At 37.8% G+C, this 21,361-nt stretch overlaps 1 protein-coding gene across 2 annotated transcripts; it reads right to left on the bottom strand.

Annotated features, from left to right (window-relative positions):
- Positions 1–4,324: 4,324 nt before the first annotated feature.
- LOC141509540 (NTPase KAP family P-loop domain-containing protein 1-like) lies at positions 4,325–20,448 on the bottom strand. 2 transcript variants are annotated; one of them, XM_074219160.1, is made up of 6 exons: positions 20,388–20,448; positions 19,716–19,773; positions 18,238–18,300; positions 14,295–14,423; positions 6,095–7,797; positions 4,325–5,646 (listed from the first exon to the last, which is right to left on the bottom strand). In XM_074219160.1, the coding sequence occupies exons 2-6, from the start codon at positions 19,765–19,767 to the stop codon at positions 5,401–5,403; spliced, it is 2,193 nt and encodes a 730-aa protein (XP_074075261.1). In that variant the 5' UTR covers positions 19,768–19,773; positions 20,388–20,448; the 3' UTR covers positions 4,325–5,400. The 2 variants fall into 2 exon arrangements, with proteins under 2 accessions (XP_074075261.1, XP_074075260.1); XM_074219159.1 differs by having other exon boundaries at positions 20,332–20,431.
- Between the last annotated feature and the right edge of the window lie 913 nt (positions 20,449–21,361).

Here is a 21,361-nt window from a genome sequence, read left to right as displayed (position 1 = left end):
CATTTCGAGTTTTCCCCAGCCACATGCAAAAACAAGTTCCAACATTCATCTTTAAAACTTCGAGTTTCAAACTCTCATTCCCACCCCACTCCCCCTCATCAAGAAAGTAAGTACTTGATGGAAATTAAAAATTTGTAGACATGGAAAACACCACCACAATAGTCATCTTGTGAAAGCTAGCATAGCACCCTCCCCCCAAAAAAAAGAGAAACCCTAAGAAAAATAAAGTTGAAAAAGATATGCTACAATCTGATTTCAGACTTTTCAGAATTGTCCTGAGTCAACAGCACTACCAAGAAAAGGCAAGACTCTCACAGCTAATCATCACACAATGCTGCTGACATCCTGCATATAGCACATCTCCTACTGTAATCCAAAGCTTTTTGCAATCTGCAATATTGTATTACAAGTCCTCAGATCTTTTTGGTTTTGAAAGTTTCTAAGTCCTCTCTAATCCTGACTGTGGTTCTTTGGTATTTGAATTGTTTTTTTTTTTTTCCTGGTTATCTGCTATATTTTCTCCTTGATCTGATAATTCTAGTATTTGGCTACAATAGTCCTTAGAGTTTTCATTTTGGAATCTCTTTCAGGAGGGGATTCTTTAAATGACTATTTTACCCCCTAGTTCTAGAAGATCAACACAGTTTTCCTTGATAATTTCTTGAAAGATGTTGTCCAGGCTCTTTTCCTGATCATGGATTTTAGGTAGTCCAAAACTTCTTAAAATTATCTCTTGTGGATCTGTTTTCCAGATCAGTTGCTTTTCCAATGAGATATTTTATATTTTCTTCTATTTTCTTTCCATTTTTTAAATTTGTTTGTCTAATTTCTTGATGTCTCAAAGAATCATTAGTTCCCCATATTGCAATTCTAATTTTTAAGGAATTATTTTCTTTATTTAGCTTTTGTATATCCTTTTCTATTTTGCCAAATCTACTTTTAAAGGAATTGCTATCTTCACTGGATTTTTTTCCCCATTTGACCAATTCTGCTTTATAAGAAGTTATTTTCTACAGTCAATTTTTCTGCTTTCTTTAATAGGTTGTCAGCTCTTTCCATAATTCTCTTGCATATCTCTCATTTATTTTCCCATTTTTCTTCTACTACTCTTACCTGATTTTTAAAATCCTTTTTGAATTCTTCCAAGAGAACTTTTGGGTTTCAGGTCAGTTAGGCTTCAAATTTCAGCATTTTGCTAATACTTTCCTTCTCTAAGATAACTTTTTGATTTTCTCTGCTGCCATGGTCAGGATTTGGTGGAGGGAGAAGAGAGGGTTGGGCTCAGTTTTCAAAGATAAGCTCCATTCCTGGGGTATTCAGTGAATTTCTGGCTAAATGAGAACAATTTAAAACTTTTTTTAAATGTAAAAATATTTATGTTAGAGCTATATTTTAAGCCTGTTGAAATAATTGTTGTATAGTTTTGATCACTCTATATATACCAAAGGAATTCTTTCTCAGTTGTTGATAGATAAGATATATTTATTATCCATTTAACAGTTTTTCTCTAACAACAGCATCTGAATTTCACTTTGCTACATATGAGTTTGAACTATAGAATCAAATAGTGGGACAATTTACTTTCCTTGGTCATGGGTGATTTTCAAATATAGACATCTTAATTATGGTAACATTGATTAAAGAGATATAGATAAGGGCAGCTAGGTGGCACAGTGGATAGAGCACTGGCCTTGGAGTCAGGAGTACCTGGGTTCAAATCTGGCCTCAGACACTTAATAATAATTACCTAGTTTGTGGCCTTGGGCAAGCCACTTAACCCCATTTGCCTTGCAAAAACTTAAAATGAGAGAGAGAGAGACAGAGAGACAGAGAGACAGAAACAGAGAGACAGAGAGACAGAAAGACAGAGACATACTTAAAGAGTATAGACATTACTATATTCAAAGAAGCAAAATCTCTCCAAAGAATAGACTCAATTTTGGTTCCAAAGTGTGTCATTCAAGCAAAAGTTACAAAAGTCCTTATGAGTCCATGAGCCATGTAAGAGATGTGCACCCTGCTCAACCGATCACTACAGAGAAAACATATTCATTGAACTATACACATCAAGCTTCTAGAAGAATTAATAATTTTTGACATCAACTCCTGATAGTACTTTACAATGTCTGCCTTCACCATCTTTTGTGACTGTCCAATTTCTGCCTTGTTTAATTTGATCCCAAGGATTTCATCAACAACTGTCTGAAAACACAGGAAAACTTACTAAGGTCATTATCCTGGCAAAACCATAGGTGTCATTAAGTTATTGTATTGTCACAGATTCCAGACTATTTTTACTGCCCATCAATAGGCTATCATCGGCTGCATTTCTGACTCTCGTCAATGGAACTGGGTTATGTTGAAACTTTAGAGTGGGAGGGTTGAAGGGAATAGAAATGAATGGAATGTGGTTTGGATCATAAACTCCTGAAGATCAGTCACTAAAGTGTAGTCATGAATGCTGACCACGGATAGAGGGCTCCACTACTCTGTTTTCCATAGTCAGGTACACAATAGATGGGTTCTGAAGGTAAAGGAAGGGATTTTCTTATTTACACCAGAGGTTCTTCACATCCCCATTGGGATGTTGAACTGGAAATAGCCAGGGAAAGATGCTTTGTGCTTGAACAGATGAAAGTGGACAAGGTAATGGTGGTTTCACTATGTTATACCAGTCTTATACATTCTCAAAGTTTGGTCATTTGTAATGTCACATACTAAGAGAACTTCCAATATCTTACTGTCGATTTTTTGCCCTTCTATATCCAAAACTTGTAGGGCAAGTTTCCTGGAGATTTTATTCTTTTCTAAAGGAAGTCCAGTCTTATAGTTTGCTCTATTTCCCATAAGCTTTATGAGCACACTGCCCAGCTAAGGAGGTGCTATCTTGCAGCAGTATCATGTTCCACCCTGCAATTCTTTGAGGACACACAGGACACTTAACTTGGGACTAGACTGGAGAACATGCTGCATTCTCCTCAGCAAGTGTCCTTCCACTAGAAGGAAATGAAGGTTTTTAGATTGCAGAAAGCAATATTTTGGAGGGACTTGAGAGCTGTCTTCAAATATTTAAATGCCTATGATGGGAAAACATAGATGAGAATTGTTATGTCTGACTCCAAGGGACAAGATTAGGAGCAGTGAGAATAAGTTCCAGAGATACAAACTTAAGATCAAGTAGGGAAAACTTTCTAATAATGGGAAAGATTTTATAATATTATCCAGTTTTCCTAGCAGTTTTTCTCAAATTGAATTTGTCCCAAAAGCTAGGACTATGGGGTTTATTACATGGCTAGACTACTCTGGTTATTCACTACTGGCAATAATAATATTATAAGAATAATCAACTTTGTTAATGATTTTTTAAATTTATTTTATTCCTTTTGTTCTCAGAATTTTTAATTTTGTGTTTAGTTGGGGTTTTTTGATGTGCTACTTTTCCAGGTTTTTTGATTGTTGTTGCATTCCTAATTCCTGTTCCTTCTATCTTTTATTGACGAAAGTCTTCAGCAATATACATTTTCCTCTAAAGATGACTTTGCCTGCATCACAAAAGTTTTATTATGTTTTCTCTGTCATTTTGCTTATTATATTATCTACTATTTCTATGATATGTTCTTTGACTTTTTTTCATATACAATATTTAATCCTTTTCTCAAAGGCCCTTTTGAGAGTTTTTCTACATTTGTTTGTAAGCTATTTATTCCCTAATATATAATCAGTGTTTGTGAAGGTGCTTTGAGAAGCTTAGAAATATGTTTACTCTTTTAACTTCCAATCCAGTATTCACCAAAGATCTAATATAGCTAACTTGTAAAATTCTATTCAGGTCCTAAAATACTTTATCCTTTTGTAAGATTTGTATCAGTGAAAGTGGTACATGCAGGTTGCCAACTATTAGAGTTTTACTTTACAACTGTTATAGTTTATTATTATAGTTTTATTCTTTTTTGGTAAAGTGCTTAACTTTCCCTTTAAATGTTTAAATATTTGGTCATTCAGTGACTATATTGTAAGGATTAATGTTCATTGTATATGGTGCCTTTAAGAATAATGCAATTTAGGGCAGCTGGGTGGCACAGTGGATAGAGTACTGACCCTAGAGTAAGAAGGACATGAGTTCAAGTCCTGCCTCAGACAATCAATACTTACTTAACTGTATGACCTTGGGCAAGTCACTTAACCCCATTGCCTTGTAAAAAAAAAGAATAGTGCAATTTCCTTATTTATTACTTTTAATCATGCCTATTTTTACTTTTGTCTGAGAATGTTTTCTATTCCTGCTTCTATTCCTTTCTATTCTATTTCTTAAGTTCATCTGAAATACAACAAATTTTGATCTAACTCCTTAAAAAATATAATCAATAGTGAAAAACTTAGCCGCTCTGATCAATACAATTATCTACAGGAATTCCAAAACAATCATAATGAGAAAACGCTGTCCATATCCAAATAGAGAACTGAGGGATTGAGAATGATTACTGAGGTATATTTGTTTCTCTTTCTTACTTCTTTATTTGAAATAAATAACACACAAAGATATTTTCCATGGCTTCATATGGAATGTATATCATACTTCTTGCCTTCTCAGTGACTGAGGGAGGGAATAGTAAAATTGAAATTATTTAGAAATGAACATTTGATTGAATTAAAGTGAATTTTTAAAAAAAAGAAGTCTGCATCCAAGGTCTTTCTCATATCTATAATTCCTATTCTTTTAAAAAAATTCTAAACTTAACTAACTCTCCTAAAGAAAGGAACATTGACAACAGGCAAGCTATATTAAGTAAGGACAACTTTATGTGGGAGAATGTGTCATGGACCAGGGTCTGGTGCTTCTAGTCTCCCTTTTGTGCTGTGTGCACTCAGGAATGTCTCTACAGCTCTCTGAACCTCGATGCTAAAAGGGGGATGCAAATCATGTGTTATCTATATCTCCTGAATGTTGAGGGGAGAGCAATGTATATATAATCTGTAAGAAGCTACCCACATGGGAGATACTGTGAGATACTGTTGACAGTTTAGGCATTAAGAGAGGGACCCAGGTGGGGAAAGCTAAAGGAGCTCAGAGCAAGGAGAGAAGCCTGTGGGCTGTATTGGACAGGGGAGGGGGGGCTTCCCAGAAGTATGTGGGACCTGAGGTGAGTGGTGAAGGAAGAGGAGAAATGAGAAGAGTAGAGAGAATAGGGGTAGAGCTATGGAGGAGAACAGGGAAGAAAGAACAGTTGAGTAAGAGTGGAAACACTACTGACGAATACATAGGGTAGTGAGGATGCCATGGTAACTTGAGTGGAAGGGGATGGATAGAGGAATGAGGTTTTCTATGCCAGGATAAGTAAGGACTTCTTTCTAAAGGATCGTGCACATTTGGCTAATTATCTGTACCCCAGCATGCATAGGCTACATTACCCCCAGACCTTCCTCCCTCAGGATAGCTGCTAAGGAGGTGTTGTCCTCAGGCAGAACATTGAGGAAATGGATACTAAAGCTGGTCCAGTCCCCCAGGGACATCCCCAGGGTCTTCTTGATGTCTGAGTTGTGGCTGTAGACCAGGGCTTTCCCATTCAGGTTCTCCTTTTGGATCTTGTCTATGTACTGCTCCATGTTGGTTTCAGAGATGTTCAGATCACTGGCTTTATTCCTCAGCTGTGGGAAAAAGAGAATGACTTGGAATTAGGGAGTGATGTATTTTTGGCCCTAAAAAGAAGGTCAACTCTGTACAATCCCAAATCTGCAAAGAGGAGAATTGAGGGTGGCTGTTGTCCTTCATGTTTGAAAAGGACCAAAATGACATCACTATGTCAGGGTTAAGGGACAGGGTGTCCAACTGTGACAGATTACACCAGAATGAGGCTCTACCAGAGGTCAGGCACAAAAGTCACATGAAAATTTGGAGTAGACATGGCTCTAAATTTGCACATCTCAGGTTTCTTTTGAGTAGGGACAATTCTGCTTTACTCAGGACAGTACAGTGCTTTCTTTAGCAAAGGAAGGAAGAAAGAGGAAAGAGACAAGTGCTGGGAAGGGAAAGGAAAAATGTGATGATGAGAAGAAATAAGATCAGACCTCTACCTCCCAGATCCCAGCACCTCACCTCTTCACACACTTCATCTTTGGACATCTTCAGCAGAGGCAATGGGAGCAACTGATAACACCTGGCAGCTTGCTTCAGGGTTCGACTGCCCCGGATCAGTTCCATATATTGCTTGAGGGACCTGTGCAGGTTGGGGGTAATTTCCCAATAATCTAGGGCCTTCTGCACATCTAAATTGATGTCTTCATCTTCTAGAAACTGTAGCAACTGGAAGAAGATCTCAGGGTCCCGATCCAGTTCCATCAACTTCTTCACTTCCTCCTTGACACTATCCAATTCAAAAATGGCCTTGCAAAATGCCTCTTTCAGGCTGTTATTGCCCTCCTTAGGGCTTGATAGGGCGCCCACTGTTGACAGCTTTTGGGTAACATTGGATTTTTGGATACATTGATGCTTGCTATTTATCTCCCTCCATTGTTGGGTGTCTTCAGCATATTGGAGCAGCCAGTTGACCCGGAATGGCCATTCATTGGCCATGAGGATCCAGGCAATCACCTCCTTACAGGCTTCTGAGTCACCTGGCTCCCATTTTTCCCCGAATTTCCATTCTCTGAGTTTCAGGGTGACCCAGCTGTTGTAAATCACTTGCTTCATCTGAGCTTCTTTATTTGGGAGAAATTTGCAGAATTTATCTTGAAGATTGTTGATGATGGTTTTAAATTCAGCAGTGAAACTGGCCTGTGAATCATTGCAGTTCTTTCTCCCATTTTCAGGATCTCTATTACGGTTTCTAGGTTGTTGACCCTTCTTCATCTGACAGCTTTGCTTGTCTTTCTTTTCTGAGAACTTAAACTCCTCCAGGAGATTCTTCTTCTTTTCCTTGTTCATATGGGGCAAAGAAAAAGGGAGTGTGATGAGCCGATTGAGGTACTGGTAGCCAGCACCTGGCATGTTACCTACCTTTCCAGACCTCTCTACACTTTCAGCAATAATCTTTGAGTCAGCAGCCAGGATGGAGATGAATGGAGCCTCAGGGTCTGATAGGAGGATGCTGAGGGCTTCCAGGGCACCCATCACCTTCTCAGGGGGGCAGGCATCCAGATGGGTGATCTGAAGCACCACTTTAGTCTGCTGTTTGTTGTAAACATCCAAGACATCGAGGAATTTGGTGAGACCCTCAATCTGCTCCTTCACAGAATGCATGAAGCCAAGCTGATCAGAGAACTTGGTATTTTTGATGAGCTTGTTGATGGTTTTCTGAGACGTCTGGTAAAATGTATATATCCCACGTACAAGTTCCCAGATAGCTACTGCAGTCAATGGAACCAGAGGATACAAGAATGTTTTCATGGTCCCATAGATGTCCCAATGATATATAAAGGAACATGAGACAATAGCAATGAAACTAATCACCAAAACAAGAAATAATATTAGTTTACGGTAATAAATGACCACTCGCCATGTAACTTTTTCCTGGACAGGAATTCCAAAACGCTTATAAAAAAACAGTAGCACCTGATATTTCTTCTCGATGCAACCACAGAGGGTGGCGAACAACCCAGCCCAAAGGAAGTCACTGCCGGCAAACTCCCAGGCCTGGAAGGGAACAAAGATGTAGTGGGTCTTGTTGTTGGTCTTCTCTGGTAGTTTCTTGGGCACACATAGGACAATTTTCAATAGAAGGGGAATCTGATGGCAGAATTGAATACAACCCTGGGAGTTGGAAGTCTCTTCACTTTGCTCTGCCTCAGCCAGGATATGTTCTGTAACAGAAAACAATTTAATCAGTCAGCAGATATTAATATTTCTTATTGTTCTTTGTATTCGAAGACCATGGCATCAAAGGAATGATTTCATGACATGCGCATTATGTTGATTAGAGTAAGGGGAAGGTTATGCATCCTTATCACTGTCTTTTCTAGAACATTTATTACCCCACGGCCACAGCTAATAGGAAACTGGATTTCTGGTGATGGTCTGGATATTATGGGTAACTTCACTATGATGTTCTTATAGTGTTCATTTTTGATGTTTATATGGTTCATGAAATCCTTCTCTGACACTCTTTACATTGTGGAGATGACATTGGTTTTGTAAAGGTTATGCAAGTAGAATGAAATCTCTGGCAGGGACTCCCATGCTGGAAAGTTTACACATAGAATCCTGACTACAATTTGAGTCTATTAACAGAGAAACAGCCTACTTAAGCATCATGAAGGACTCATCATTTGTAGACTGACCACTATTAATTCTTTGACCATGGCAATAAATGAAACAATTTAAAAAATGATAAATGAACCTCATCCTTAGGAGCTCCTTCCAATTCTACAATGATTAAGGCAGAATGGCAGAATTGGAGTAGAGTGTGACAAGAATCACACAGATGTTTAATGAGGGATTCTTAACCAGGTGTCTTGTACCCCTTTGGTAGTTTGATGAATCCTAGGGCTTCCTTCTTTGAATCATGTTTTGAAATGCATTAAACAAAATATATTGTTTAAAAAGCAAGAACATATTGAAATAAATAGCAAAAAATTTCAAAAATATGTTCATGGATTCCAGGAAAAGAACCCCTGGACCTTCTAAAGGCACTAATTCAGCTATGAATACTCTAGACAGGAAAAAAATAATTCAATGAAATAAATCATATTAATCTTCACTCTCTCATTATAAACAGAAACTAAAAGCAGAGGGGGAAATTACAACTGACTGGATGAATGGTTCAGAGTTTCTCCTTAGATGATCAAATAAGAGTGTTCACATTGAGGGCAGCTAGGTGGCGCAGTGGATAAAGCACTGACCTTGGAGTCAAGAGTACCTGGGTTCAAATCTGGTCTCAGACACTTAATAATTACCTAGCTGTGTGGCCTTGGGCAAGCCACTTAACCCCATTTGCCTTGCAAAAACCTAAAAAAAAAGTGTTCACATTGGGCAAGGTGGTAAAGGCAAGGATTCACCTAACTCTTCCAAAGTCCCCTCCAAAAAAAATTAAAATAATACCTCAAAATGAATTCTGGAGCAGCAGAACCAACAAAAGGATGCAATGAAACAATTTTCAAGCACAATGAAGCTTGGAAGACCAATAGCAAAGGTCTGTTTCACTGTGGTCACTGTCAAATGCATTGAAAGTGACTGATTCTGGAGCTCTGAATCCACAGATAGAAATGGGGTCAGACAAATGGTCAGAAGGAAATTTCACTTTATTGGCACTTAGGTATAGGACTCTGCTGTATTAACCATACATAGCTTAAGTTGGCAGTCCAACAACTAGTGTGTGCAGCCACAGGAGAGTGGGGAATCTGAATCACAGTGCCAGAGCAGAGTACTTTATGGTCACTCACAGATCAGAGGACAGATCAGGAAAGCAGTGACAACAGCTCTCCTTTAGGTCATACTGCCTTGGAATCATGGAAAGCCTTTACATCCCTAAAACTAACTCCATAAAGAATTGCAGAAAAAAACTTGATACTGGGGGCAGTATTCTCTCCATCTTGAAGTAGTGTCCACATTTAACATCAAGTGAAAAGTCAAGAAATAGACTGGAAAATGAGCAAATAAAAAAAATCTGACCATAGAAAATTGCTATGGTGACAGTCAAAATCAAAACACAAACTCAGAAGGCAATAAAATCAAAACATCTACATACAAAGCCTCAAAGAAAAATGTGAATTGTTCTCAGTCCTTCTCTCCCCCCCAAAAAGAATGCCAAACAATTCAAGTCAAATAAGAAAGAAAAGGGAAAATTGGGAAAAGATATGACAATATACAAGACAATTGTGAAAAAATAATAAACAGCTTGGTGAAGTAAGCACAAAAATAATGAAGAAAATAAGACCTTAATAAACAGAGTAGACCAAATGGTAAGAACCACAAAAGAGAAGAAATTCTTAAAAAGAGAGTTTATTAAATGGAAAAGGAGGTAGAAAAGTTCACTGAAGAAAATAATTTCTTGGAGCAACTAGGTGATGCAGTGGATAGAGCACCGGCTTAACCTTATTGCCAAGAATGAGTGAATGAATGAATGAATGAATGAATGAATGAATGAACAAATGAATGTATGAATAAATAAACAAACAAATAAATAAATAAAAGAAAATAATTTCTTCAATATCAGAACTGAGCGAGTACAATTCAGTGCTGTATGGGACATAAAAAAAACAATAAAACCAAACAAAAAGAATGAAAAAACAGGAGAAAATGTGAAAAATATCATTGGAAAACAGCCAACTTGGAAAATAGACTGAAGAGAGATAATTTGAGAATAATTAAGAGCAGCTAGGTGGTGACATGGATAGAATAGCAGTCCTGAGTTCCAACCCAATCTCAGACACAATAATTACCTAGCTCTGTGACCTTGGGAAAGTCACAACCCTATTGCCTTGCAAAAAACAAGAGAGAGAGAGAGAGAGAGAGAGAGAGAGAGAGAGAGAGAGAGAGAGAGAGAAGAATTGAGTCATTCAAAAACCATGATAAAAAAAACACCGAGAAATCACCTTTCAAGAAATTATCAAGGAATACATTCCTTATATCTTAGATGCAGAGGGTAAAACAGAAATGCAAAGAATCCATCAATCACCTCTGAAAGAGAAACTCAAAATGAAAACTTCTAAGAATACTATAACCAAATTCCAGAGTGACAAGATCAAGGAGAAAATATTGCCAACAGTCGGAAAGAATCAATTCAAATGTCATGAAGTCACAGTCAGAATAAACAAGATTTAGCAACCTCTACATAAAGGATTAAAAGGCTTGGAATATATTCAGAAGGGCAAAAGAGCTAGGATTATAACCAAGAATCACCTACCCAGGAAAAAAATAGTATAATCCTTCAGGGAAAATGCATATTTAATCAATAGAGCATTTTGAAACATTCCTAATACAAAGACCAGAACTGAATCAAAAATCTGACTTTCAATTACACCATTTAAGAAAAACAAAAAAGAGAAACAGGAAAGAGAATTTATAAGGGATTCAGTGGGTTAAACTATTTACATTCCTATATGTAAGAGGATATTTGCAAGAACTTTATCCTTATTGGGTCAGTTAAAAGGAGTATGCATGGATTTGAGTTGAATATGAAGGGATGATATCTAAAAAAATAAAATTAAGGGGTGAGAGAGACCCACTGGAAGAAGGGCTAAGGGGAGAGGTAAAATTAGGTAAGTTATCTAATATAAAAGAAGCTGTGGAGGGAAGATAAGGGTGCAGAAGTGGCAGACAACATCTGAACCTTATTCAAATCAGAACTGGCTCAAAGAGGGAATGATACACTCAGTTGTATATATAAATATATCCTATCCAATGGGGAAATAGGAGGGGAAGACAGTGAAAAAGGTGGTGGGGTGGGTAGATAGAGGAAGATAGTGGTCTGAACCAAAGTCTTTTCAAGAGAAAAATATTTATAGCCATTATTTTTGTAGTGGTAAAGAATAGGAAATCAAGAGTATGCCCATACATTGGGGAATGACTGAACAAATTTTGATACATGATTGTCATGGAACACTGCAGTGTTATAAGAAAGGATGAGCAGGATGCTTTCAGAAAAACCTGGAAAGATTTATATGAACTGATACACAATGAAATAGGCAGAACCAAGAAAATCATGGACATAGTAACAGCAATGCTATATAATGACCAGCTGTGAATGATTTAGCTACTCTCAGAAATGCAATAATCCCAGCTACTCCAAAGGATTTATGATGAAAGGTGCTAACCATCTCCAAAGAACCAAAGAGTCTGAATGCTGATTGAAGCACATTTTTTTTACTTTTCTTTTCTTGTTTTTGTCTGTATATTCTTTCATACCAAAATTATATGGAAATATGTTTTGAATGACTGAACATGTATAATCTATATTAAGCTGCTTGAATTTTCAATTAGGAGAGAGGGAGGGAGGATGAGAATTTGGAATTCAAAATATTATTATTTTTTTTTTAGGTTTTTGCAAGGCCGCAGTGTCTGAGGCCGGATTTGAATTCAGGTACTCCTGACTCCAGGGCCGGTGCACTAGCCACTGAGCTGCCCCTATATCTTCTTTAGTCATAAACTTCTTCCCTCTCCCCAGATAAGCAGTTCCTTGTTCTCTTAATAAGCTTATAGTATCATTCTTTACCTCTAAATCTTACCCATTTTAATTTATCATGGTATAGGGTGTTTGTGCCATATGATTTTCCAGTTTTCCTAGAAGTTTTTGTCAAGTAATGAATTATTTTTCCAGAAGCTAGAGATTGCTATATTCATTTATAACTGTTTCTTTTGTCTCTAACCTGTTCCAGTGATCCACCACTCTATTGCTTCAACAATATCAGTTTTGATGAATGTTGATTTATAATATAGTTTCAGATTTGAAAGTGAGGCCACCTTCCTTTGCCTTTTTTCTTTCATTAATTCCCCTGTGATTCTTGACTTTTTATTCCTCCAGATGAATTTTTTTTACTATTTTCTCTAGTTCCATAAAATAGTTTTTTTGGTAGTTTGATTTGTGGTAAAGCACTGAAAAGTAGTTTATTTAGATAGGATAGTCATTTGACCAATTGTTTAAGTCTTACTTAATTTGTGGAAAAGGTTTTGCAATTGTGTTCATATCATTTCTGGGTTAATCTTCAAAATATTTTTTAAAAAATTCAATTCCAAATTCCTTCCATCTTTCCAGGCTCTCTCACACCCATTGAGAAAATATGTAATATGATACTACTTATATATATGAAGTTATACAAAACATATTTCTATATTAGCTATGATGCAAAAAACCAAAACAAAACAAAACCAAAAATCAAGAAACATAATGAAAATTTTAAAATGTCTTCAATCTACACTTTGGAGATGGATAGTATTTTTTATCATGTTTGTTGTGAAGTTGTTTTTAGTCCATCTGACCGTTCAAGGCTTCATTTGGAGTTCTCTTAAGCAAAGATACTAGAGTGGTTTGTCATTTTATTCTTTAGTTCATTTTACTTATGAGGAAACTTAGACAAACAGGGTTAAATGACTTGCTCAGACTATAGTCATTTTTATTATATCAGCTCAGCCTACCCATGATCAATTGACACTTTACCAATTGTTTAAGTCTTACTCAATTTGTGTGAAAGCATTTTGTAATTGTGTTCATATCATTTCTGGGTTAATCTTTAATTTTTAATAAAAAAATTTGAATTCCAAATTCTCTCCATCCTTCCAGGCTCTCCCACACCCATTGGCCATGATGCAAAACAAAACAAAACAAAACAAAACAAAAAACAAAAGGCAAGAAACATAATGAAAGTGGAAAAAAGTCTTCAATCAACACTTTGGAGATGGATAGCACTTTTCATCATGTTTGTTGTTAAGTTGTTTTTAGTCCATCTGACCTTTCAAGACTTCATTTGGAATTTTCTTAGCAAAGATACTAGAGTGGTTTGCCATTTTATTCTTTAGTTCATTTTACCTATGAGGAAACTTAGATAAACAAGGTTAAATGACTTGCTCAGACTATTAAGTGTCTGAGGCCAAATTTGAACTCAGGTCCTCCCAAACCCAGGGTCTGTACTCTATTTACTGCAACACCTAAGCTGACATTTTCCTCATGCATCCTTTGAAATTGTCTAGGATCATTGCCTTAATACTAGAATCTAAGTCTTTCACAGTCATTAAAACATTGCCACTACTGTATACGTAGTTCTGGTTCTGCTCATTTCACTTTGCATCAATTGATATGTCTTCCTAGGTTTTTCTGGAACTACCCACCTTATCATTTCGTACAACACAAATATATTCTATAACAATCATATATCACAATTTGTTTAGCCATTCCCCAGTTGTTGGGAATCTCCTCAATTTCTAATTCTCTACTATCACAAAAAAGAGATGCTATAAATATTTTTTGTACAGATAGGTCCTTTGTTCTTTATCTTTGATCTTTTTGGGTTTCAGACCTAATGGTGCTATTTCTAGGTCAAAAGGTATGCACAAACTTATAACCCTTTGGGCACAGGACCAGATTGTTTTCAGAATGATTGAATCAGTTCACAGTTCCACCAACAACCCATCAACAGTGCATTAATAGAAGCCGACCTATTTTCTTCATCTCAGGAGGTAGTATTCATTCTGGTAATTCATAACAGGACCAAATAGGGTGAACATGATTCATAAGGTGTTGGTACAGTTAAGGGACCTGGAGACAGAAATGAGTCTGATGTGGGAGGTCTAGAGAAGGGCCTGCCAGTGGCAGTGGAGCAGAAGACATGCTCCATATCCCAAGAGTGATGAAGGCTCATGTACCTACTTTGAATCTTCCCCATGACCTTCCTCAGACGATGCCGACATGCCCCATAAAGTCCAACAGTCACAGGTGTCTCCGCATGATGCAGAATCTTCCCCAGTGTCTCACAGTATACCTCATCTGGCAAATGGTCTGGAGAAACAGATGAAAGAAGAAGCAGGTAGGTTTGACTCCCATTTCTACCACTGACTTGTATAATCTTTGGAATGCTAAAGACCCAGGAGACCCCTTAGGTAAAGAATGGAAATTCCACAGTGAGAGGATAATTTAAAAAAATGTATGTTGACCCCTTTGTGAACCCAAGATCCCTATCAAGGCTTTTTGAATTTTTTATCACCATCAATATTTATTTCACTGTCACACACAACGTCAAAAGGTTTCACAGCTGCAATATCTGGAACTGCATACCCTCTCTATCTCTCCCCTTGTGAAGAGCTCTGCTTGTCTTATAGTAAATTAGTAATTCCATGTGATCCAGCCTCACTGCCTTCCTTTGAGGCAAAATCCTCTTAGGAATTTGGCAGACACTGTTCTGCTGCTATGTCCCCCCAGTGTAAGATTTCAAATTCATTTTTCTATTCATCCAAGCCCCACAGGACACTGCTGACTCTTCACCCACCCTGAATATTTGTTGCTTACCATCTTTTCATTTAGTAAAAAGGTTTCCAGATTGCTTGAGAATGGACTGGAATGGAACCACTTTTGTAGGTAGAAAGACCAGTCATGATAAGAAGGAAAATCATTTCTTCATGTGAAATGGAGGAAAGATGGAGATATAAGCAGAATCTATCTTAGTGATAGGAGATGAGAAAGAGAGGATAAAGGTAGAGATCATGGTAAATGGCTTCAATTTTTTCCATAAAATGTGAAGGAAGGATCTTAACTGACACATTAGGAGTAGGAGGAGTCATGGGAGGTTTGAGAAGGAATGAGAAGATTTGGAAGAGCCACTGCAGAGTGTGACAGTGAGTTAATGGAGAAGGCATAATAGCATTGTCTGGCAGCAGTGAGGGTCCAGTTGAGATTCTATTTCATAAATTTATATGGGACCTAGTCAGCACAATTGTGTGATTTTTCTGCACCTTCGTTCAGTAGCATATATGTAGAAAAGAAGGCAGCTGATGATGGAAGAAATCAAAGAATGAGGCAATTCTTGATATGATTAAGGGCTGGAGATTCAAAAGACTAGAACTCTACAGAATGATGATATAACTCATTCCAAAGAAATCCTCACCCAATAAAAGGGTAGAGGTGGTTCATTCAATCAACCCATCTCTTAATTCAAAGTTTTATACCTGCACCACAATTCAAGTAGGTAGCACCATTGCTAGAATTCTCTGTCTGGAGTTAGCGTTGTTGCTGTTGTTTGTTATTTGCTCTTCTTTTTAAAAAGGACCAAGGACATCAGGAAGAGGATGTCATGACTTACAAGTGAATTGGGTTGAAGTGAGGCAAGGCTGTGCAAAGTCAGCCTTACTTTCTCCTCCAGAGATATCTGGGTGCAGTGGCAAGATATAGATCAGGATGCCTGGAGATGGCCCAGATGCAATGGAAGATGTTGATTTTTTTAAGCCACGTTCTTTCCAGGTCTCAATATGTCTGAGGCAATGCCCATTCAGTGATCAAGGCCAGGTAAGAAATGTGACAGAGAAGGGTCTCTTTTACTGAGCCAATCTGGGAAGGGAAGACTCTCAGGGTTTCTAGTCAAAATAGAAACAATTGTTCTTTACACTCACTCCAAGTCATCAAAACCCAAACAATGACCAAGTGAGGCCTGACTAGACTCGGAGTTATTCCAAACCCTTTCCCAGACTCTTACCAACTAAGGGATCTGAGAAAGTCATTTAAGCTCTCTCTCTGCCTCAGTTCCCTCACCTAGAACATAGGCATGATAATAACAACCCTAACTTCCCAGAGTTGTTATGAAGATCTAATGAGATGATATTTACAAAGGGCCTTGCAAATCTTAAAGGACTATATAGCTGTAAGCTATTTTTGCAAGTTTAGGGACAAATGGAAGTGGACAACAGAATCTGGGATGATACAATTCAGCAGCTTCCTAAGCAGGGAAGATTAAACAGTGCACTCATAGGTCTCCCTTGAACTGATGAGGTTGCAATGAAATAGGATTTTATACATCTATTTGTGCACATGCATACGCATATAATGTTATCTTATTGAGTCCTCACAAGAAGACTGTGAAGTAGATATGATTATTATTTCCATATTTAGAGGAAGAAACTGAACAGGAGAGAAGATAATTCACTCAAGATTAAAGGGCTAGTAAGTGTGCTGATGCAGCATTTGAATTCAGGTCTTCTTTACTATAATTGCAGCACTCGATTCATTACATTTGTCTTTTAGGAATTGTACCAAGTTCTCCAACTCCACAGCATTTTCCTGTCCCTCATCACCCTTAGCCAGTTCAAGCAGTAGAGACACACAGTTGTCTCTCCATTCATGTGAAACAGACAGTTACCCAAGGCATGGGCTGAAAACAGATAGAGACGTGGTGTTCTTATGAGTAGGAAATGCATTCTCAAAAATAAAATTGGACTCAGCCCATAGGAAATACTCATGAGAAGACCTGTAAGAATATCAACAATCCCTAAATCTTTTGTATGTAATTTTTCATATAATTGATACTGAGATATGGAATCATTTATGGAAATGGAGGAAATATCTTAAAATCTATCATTCTCAGGTCCTGGAGACCTTGTCAAGAGCCCCCAATGGATTGTGTCACTCCCTATAGCCAAAAGATTGGGTCCACCTGAAATTATATCAGTGGAAGATTCCTTTGGAGCCCTATGGGATGGGACCTTATCAATACTGTTAACTATGAACACTGCCATAAGATTCTCCATCATTCATTTCCTACTGAGCCCAGTCTTCTGTGAACAACTGTTCCTCTCCCTACCATCTCATCTTTTCTGGCCTTCAGTTCCAATTGAGCCAAAAATCAAAACACACAGTTAAAGTGATGATGGGAAAAGGAAATCCATAGCATGTTAGGGAGTTGAGTTTAGGAAGAAGAGCTGGTGGTATGAGGTTCATACTATCTAGGATTCCTATACCTCCTATACCTATCTCATTGAGAGTTGTCAAAAGACCTTAGGATGCCACAATATGTCCTTCCCCTTCCTCCTAGAGAAGGATTCCTCTCCATTGCTTGCTAACCTGGGAACCTCTTTTCTGTTTACTTGTAAAGAGAGAAGTGCCTAGGGTTGTGTCCCCTGACTCTCTTTGTCAAAATTAGGGGAAATTCAAAGTTGAAGACCAAATGAGATTGAGGTGGGGGAAATCCTAATTGTTTTGATTCTGATTTTCTGTCCAAAATTACTAGAGGCCTGGAGTCAGGAAGACTCATCTTCCATAGTTCAAATCTTGTCTCAGATTCTTACTAGCTGTGTGACTTTGGGCAAATCACTTAACCCTGTTTGCCTCAATTTCCTCAGCTATAAAATGAGCTAGAGAAGGAAACGACAAATTACTCCAGCATCTCAGCCAAGAATGGAGTCAGGAAGAGCTCTACAGGACTGAAAAATAACTGATCAATAAATTTCCAAAGAGGGTGTCACACCTTAAGGTATGGCTTTTCTGAGCTGTAGACTATTAAATCGTGAACTTTGCTGGCAGTAGACCTAGAATTGTGTCCACTATATGCTGCTTCCTTCACCCTGACTCTACACCTGAAATATGTCAAAGAGATAGTCAGGAGGTTGCATTCATTGAGGATAATGAAATAGGGAAATTACTTGGGAATTAGGTTCCTCTGGCCCAAGAAACTGTCACAGACATGAAGCCCAAGATGGAAAAACCAGTTTGTCCTCTTTGAATTGGGTCCATCTGGCTCTGAGATACCTCACTTTTTAACTGGATTGGATGAAACAAGAGATAATGACATACAAAAAAAAAACAATTTGACCCTTTAAGAACAACTCACCTTTATTATTCATGCCATTGAAGTTGTTTTCTGAAATGGGGGAACTTGGCTCCAACCCTGAATCTATGAAAGAAATTATTTCTGTCAGAGAAAAGATCCAAAATTTATGGACTCACAAAATCTCAGGGCCAGAAATTGTTCATAAGGCACCTAATCTATACCTTACTAGTACAGAAATACCCTGCAGAGGGTGTTCATTACCATGTTTGTGCCCCAGGCTCCTTGGAAGTTTGGTGAAACCTAGGGACCCTTTCTCAGAATAATGTCTTTAAATGTAGAAAATAAAACACAATGTATTCAGAGAAAAATTCATTATATTGAAATACAGTTAAGGAATTAAAAAAAAAACCAAGTCCATAGCTGCCCATTGGAAAGCCTCTTTTCTATAGCAAGTCTGACAAAGGCTCATCAAATCTGAGTCTAAATCTGCACCTCTTCATAGAAAGAGAAACAGGACCTATATATGCAACAATATTTATAATAATTCTCTTTGTGGTGGCAAAGAATTGAAAACTGAGGCAGTGATGAATTTGAATGGAATGGAATACATTCATGCTGTAAGAAATAATGAAAGGGATCATCAGGAAAACCTGGGAAGACTGAAACAAAGTCACCTGAACTGATCTGGGAGAACAATTTATTCAAAGACAATGCTAGAAAGGCAAATGGCTTTAAAAGACTAAGAAATTCTGATCACAATGACCAGTCACAATTCCAAAGAATTTAAGAAAAAAACACAGGACCTGGGACAGCTAGGTGGCACAGTGAATAGAGGACCAGCCCTGGAGTCAGGTCTTCCTGAGTTGAATTCAAACCCAGACTCAGACACTTGATACTTACTAGTTGTGTGACCTTGAACAAGTCACTTACTCCATTGCCTCAAAAAAAGTAGCGGGGGGAAATAGGGACCCAACTCCAGATGGGGCTGATGGACTCCAAGGGCAGATTGTGACAAAATTATTTTGGACATGGTCAATGGTGGGAATCCCTTTTCATTGACTGCATATTTGCAAATAGGGAATTTTGATTTTATTATTTTTCTCAGTGAAGGGGGGAGATAGAAAATTGAACTTTATGAAAATAAAATTAATATAATTTTTAAAAAATTGCATCTATGTAACTTCATGTTATTCTTGCTCACTGGAGTCAAGCACAATTCTGATTCCTCTTCCCCCTCACTGACTTTGACTATTGAAGACAACCATCAAGTCCCCTCCACCAAATTTTCTCTTCTCCAGCCTCAAAACTCCATTTCTTTCCATTTATCCCACACAGTATATTTTCCAGTCTCCATCACCAGACCAAGTTCTATTCCAAGAGACCTCAAACAAGAATGGAGGGATGGGGACAGGTATGGGGGAGATCATGCAGAATTCTACCCTAACGGCCCTTCTGAAATAGTCATAGTCCTTGGACACAACCCCTTGTTTGGAAAATTCAAATAATCTGGAACTATCATCCTCCACCACCATACTCACTATTAATTAGTGATTCTGATTCCATTCCAAATTTCGAGGCTTTGTCATTCATATAATGCTAGATAAGGCACAAGAAGGAAGAGAGTCACCATCATCATTAACTAAGTTTGCAGAACACTTTACAAACATTTTACAAATATCTCATTTTATCCTCACAATAACCCTGAGAGGTAAGTGCTGATTCTTTCTGATTCCCATTTAACCAATGAAGAAACAGATTTATCATCAAGTGCCCTTGATATCTCTTCCCTTAAGGCCTAGCTCTTGACTGACCAGACAGTGGGGGAAGACTGGACTAGGTCCGTGATTACAGCTGGTGTGATAAGTTTCCTTCCAAGGAAACTCTTTAAGCCTCTTCTAGGCCTTTGGAAATTTCATTGTTCCTGGATGGGGCTCATTCTGAAAGACATTTGAACGAGCTCACAGAGGGGAGGAAACTCAAGGGGTCAGGACTGGTCATGAAGTCATCCTGGAGTGAGGGATGAGCCAACTTCAGTTAAGGGATAGAAAAGTTTGGGGAGTATGGAGAAAAGGGAGGAAGGCACTGACACCCCATCTGCTAGCAGACCAGACCTTTTGATCTTTTCCTCATCTTTGTCCTCCTATCATGACCCACCTTGTACAGCTCCATTCACTACCAGTCAGCAAGAATTTCAGATGCAGAAGAAATACCTTGTACCTGAAGTATCTGGAGTCCTAAAATCCTCTTTAGCTCTGGATCCTCAGGTAAGTGACAACTCAATAAGACAGTGGAATCTGAACTCACATAACTTGTTAGAGGCACACTTATCAGAAATCAAAGGTGTGGAAATAGAGTCTGTAGAAATTCAAGTATTGGGATAAGAGGGTGGAGACTAAGGATTAAAATATTATTGAAACAAAAAGGAAGGTGAGTATCAGGGTTTTCCCAAAAGTGATCATAGGAAGTGATTATGGGCTGAAAATGAAATGAAATTCTTCTATTCCTCCTCCTCCCCCTCCTTCCCCCCTCCCCACTTTGGGAGAGCATATCTTTGGAAATGGAAATTATATTAAAAGTAAAATGCAATGATACTGGACAGGGGCACCTTCCATGAAGCTGACATTGGAGGAAGGGATTATTTTGGTACCTTTCTTTGAGAAATGTCCTCTAGCCCCTTGCTGAAGGGCATATCCTTTGAAATGGTACAGCAATATTTTTTGGTATTTTATTTTTTTCTAATTACATGTAAACATAGTTTTCAAAATTTATTTTTGTAAGATTTTTAATTCCACATTTCCCAAGATGGGAAATAATCTGATGTAGGTTATACAGGTACAATCATGTTACACATATAACCATATTAGTTATGCTGTGAAAGAAGAATCAGAGCAAAAAGGAAAAATTATGAGAGAGAAAAAACATAAATCAAATTTTAAAAAGTGAAAATAGTCTGCTTTGGTCTGCATTAGACTCCACAGTTCTTTCTTTGAATGTGGATGACATTTTCCATCAAAAGTCTTTTAGAATTGTCTTTGATCCCTGCATCAATAACTGTTCATCACACACTCTGACTGCTAATGTATACTATATTCTCTTGGTTCTGTGTATTTCACTCAGTATCAATTCAAGTAAGTCTTTCCAGATTTTTCTGAAATCTACCTTCTCATGATTTCTTACAGAACTC

Source organism: Macrotis lagotis, chromosome 1, assembly GCF_037893015.1.
Source record: "Macrotis lagotis isolate mMagLag1 chromosome 1, bilby.v1.9.chrom.fasta, whole genome shotgun sequence".
In the NCBI taxonomy this organism is placed as follows: Eukaryota; Metazoa; Chordata; class Mammalia; order Peramelemorphia; family Peramelidae; genus Macrotis; species Macrotis lagotis.
The sequence above is the reverse complement of the archived record's forward strand: the minus strand, read 5'-3'. Positions and strand labels throughout refer to the sequence as shown.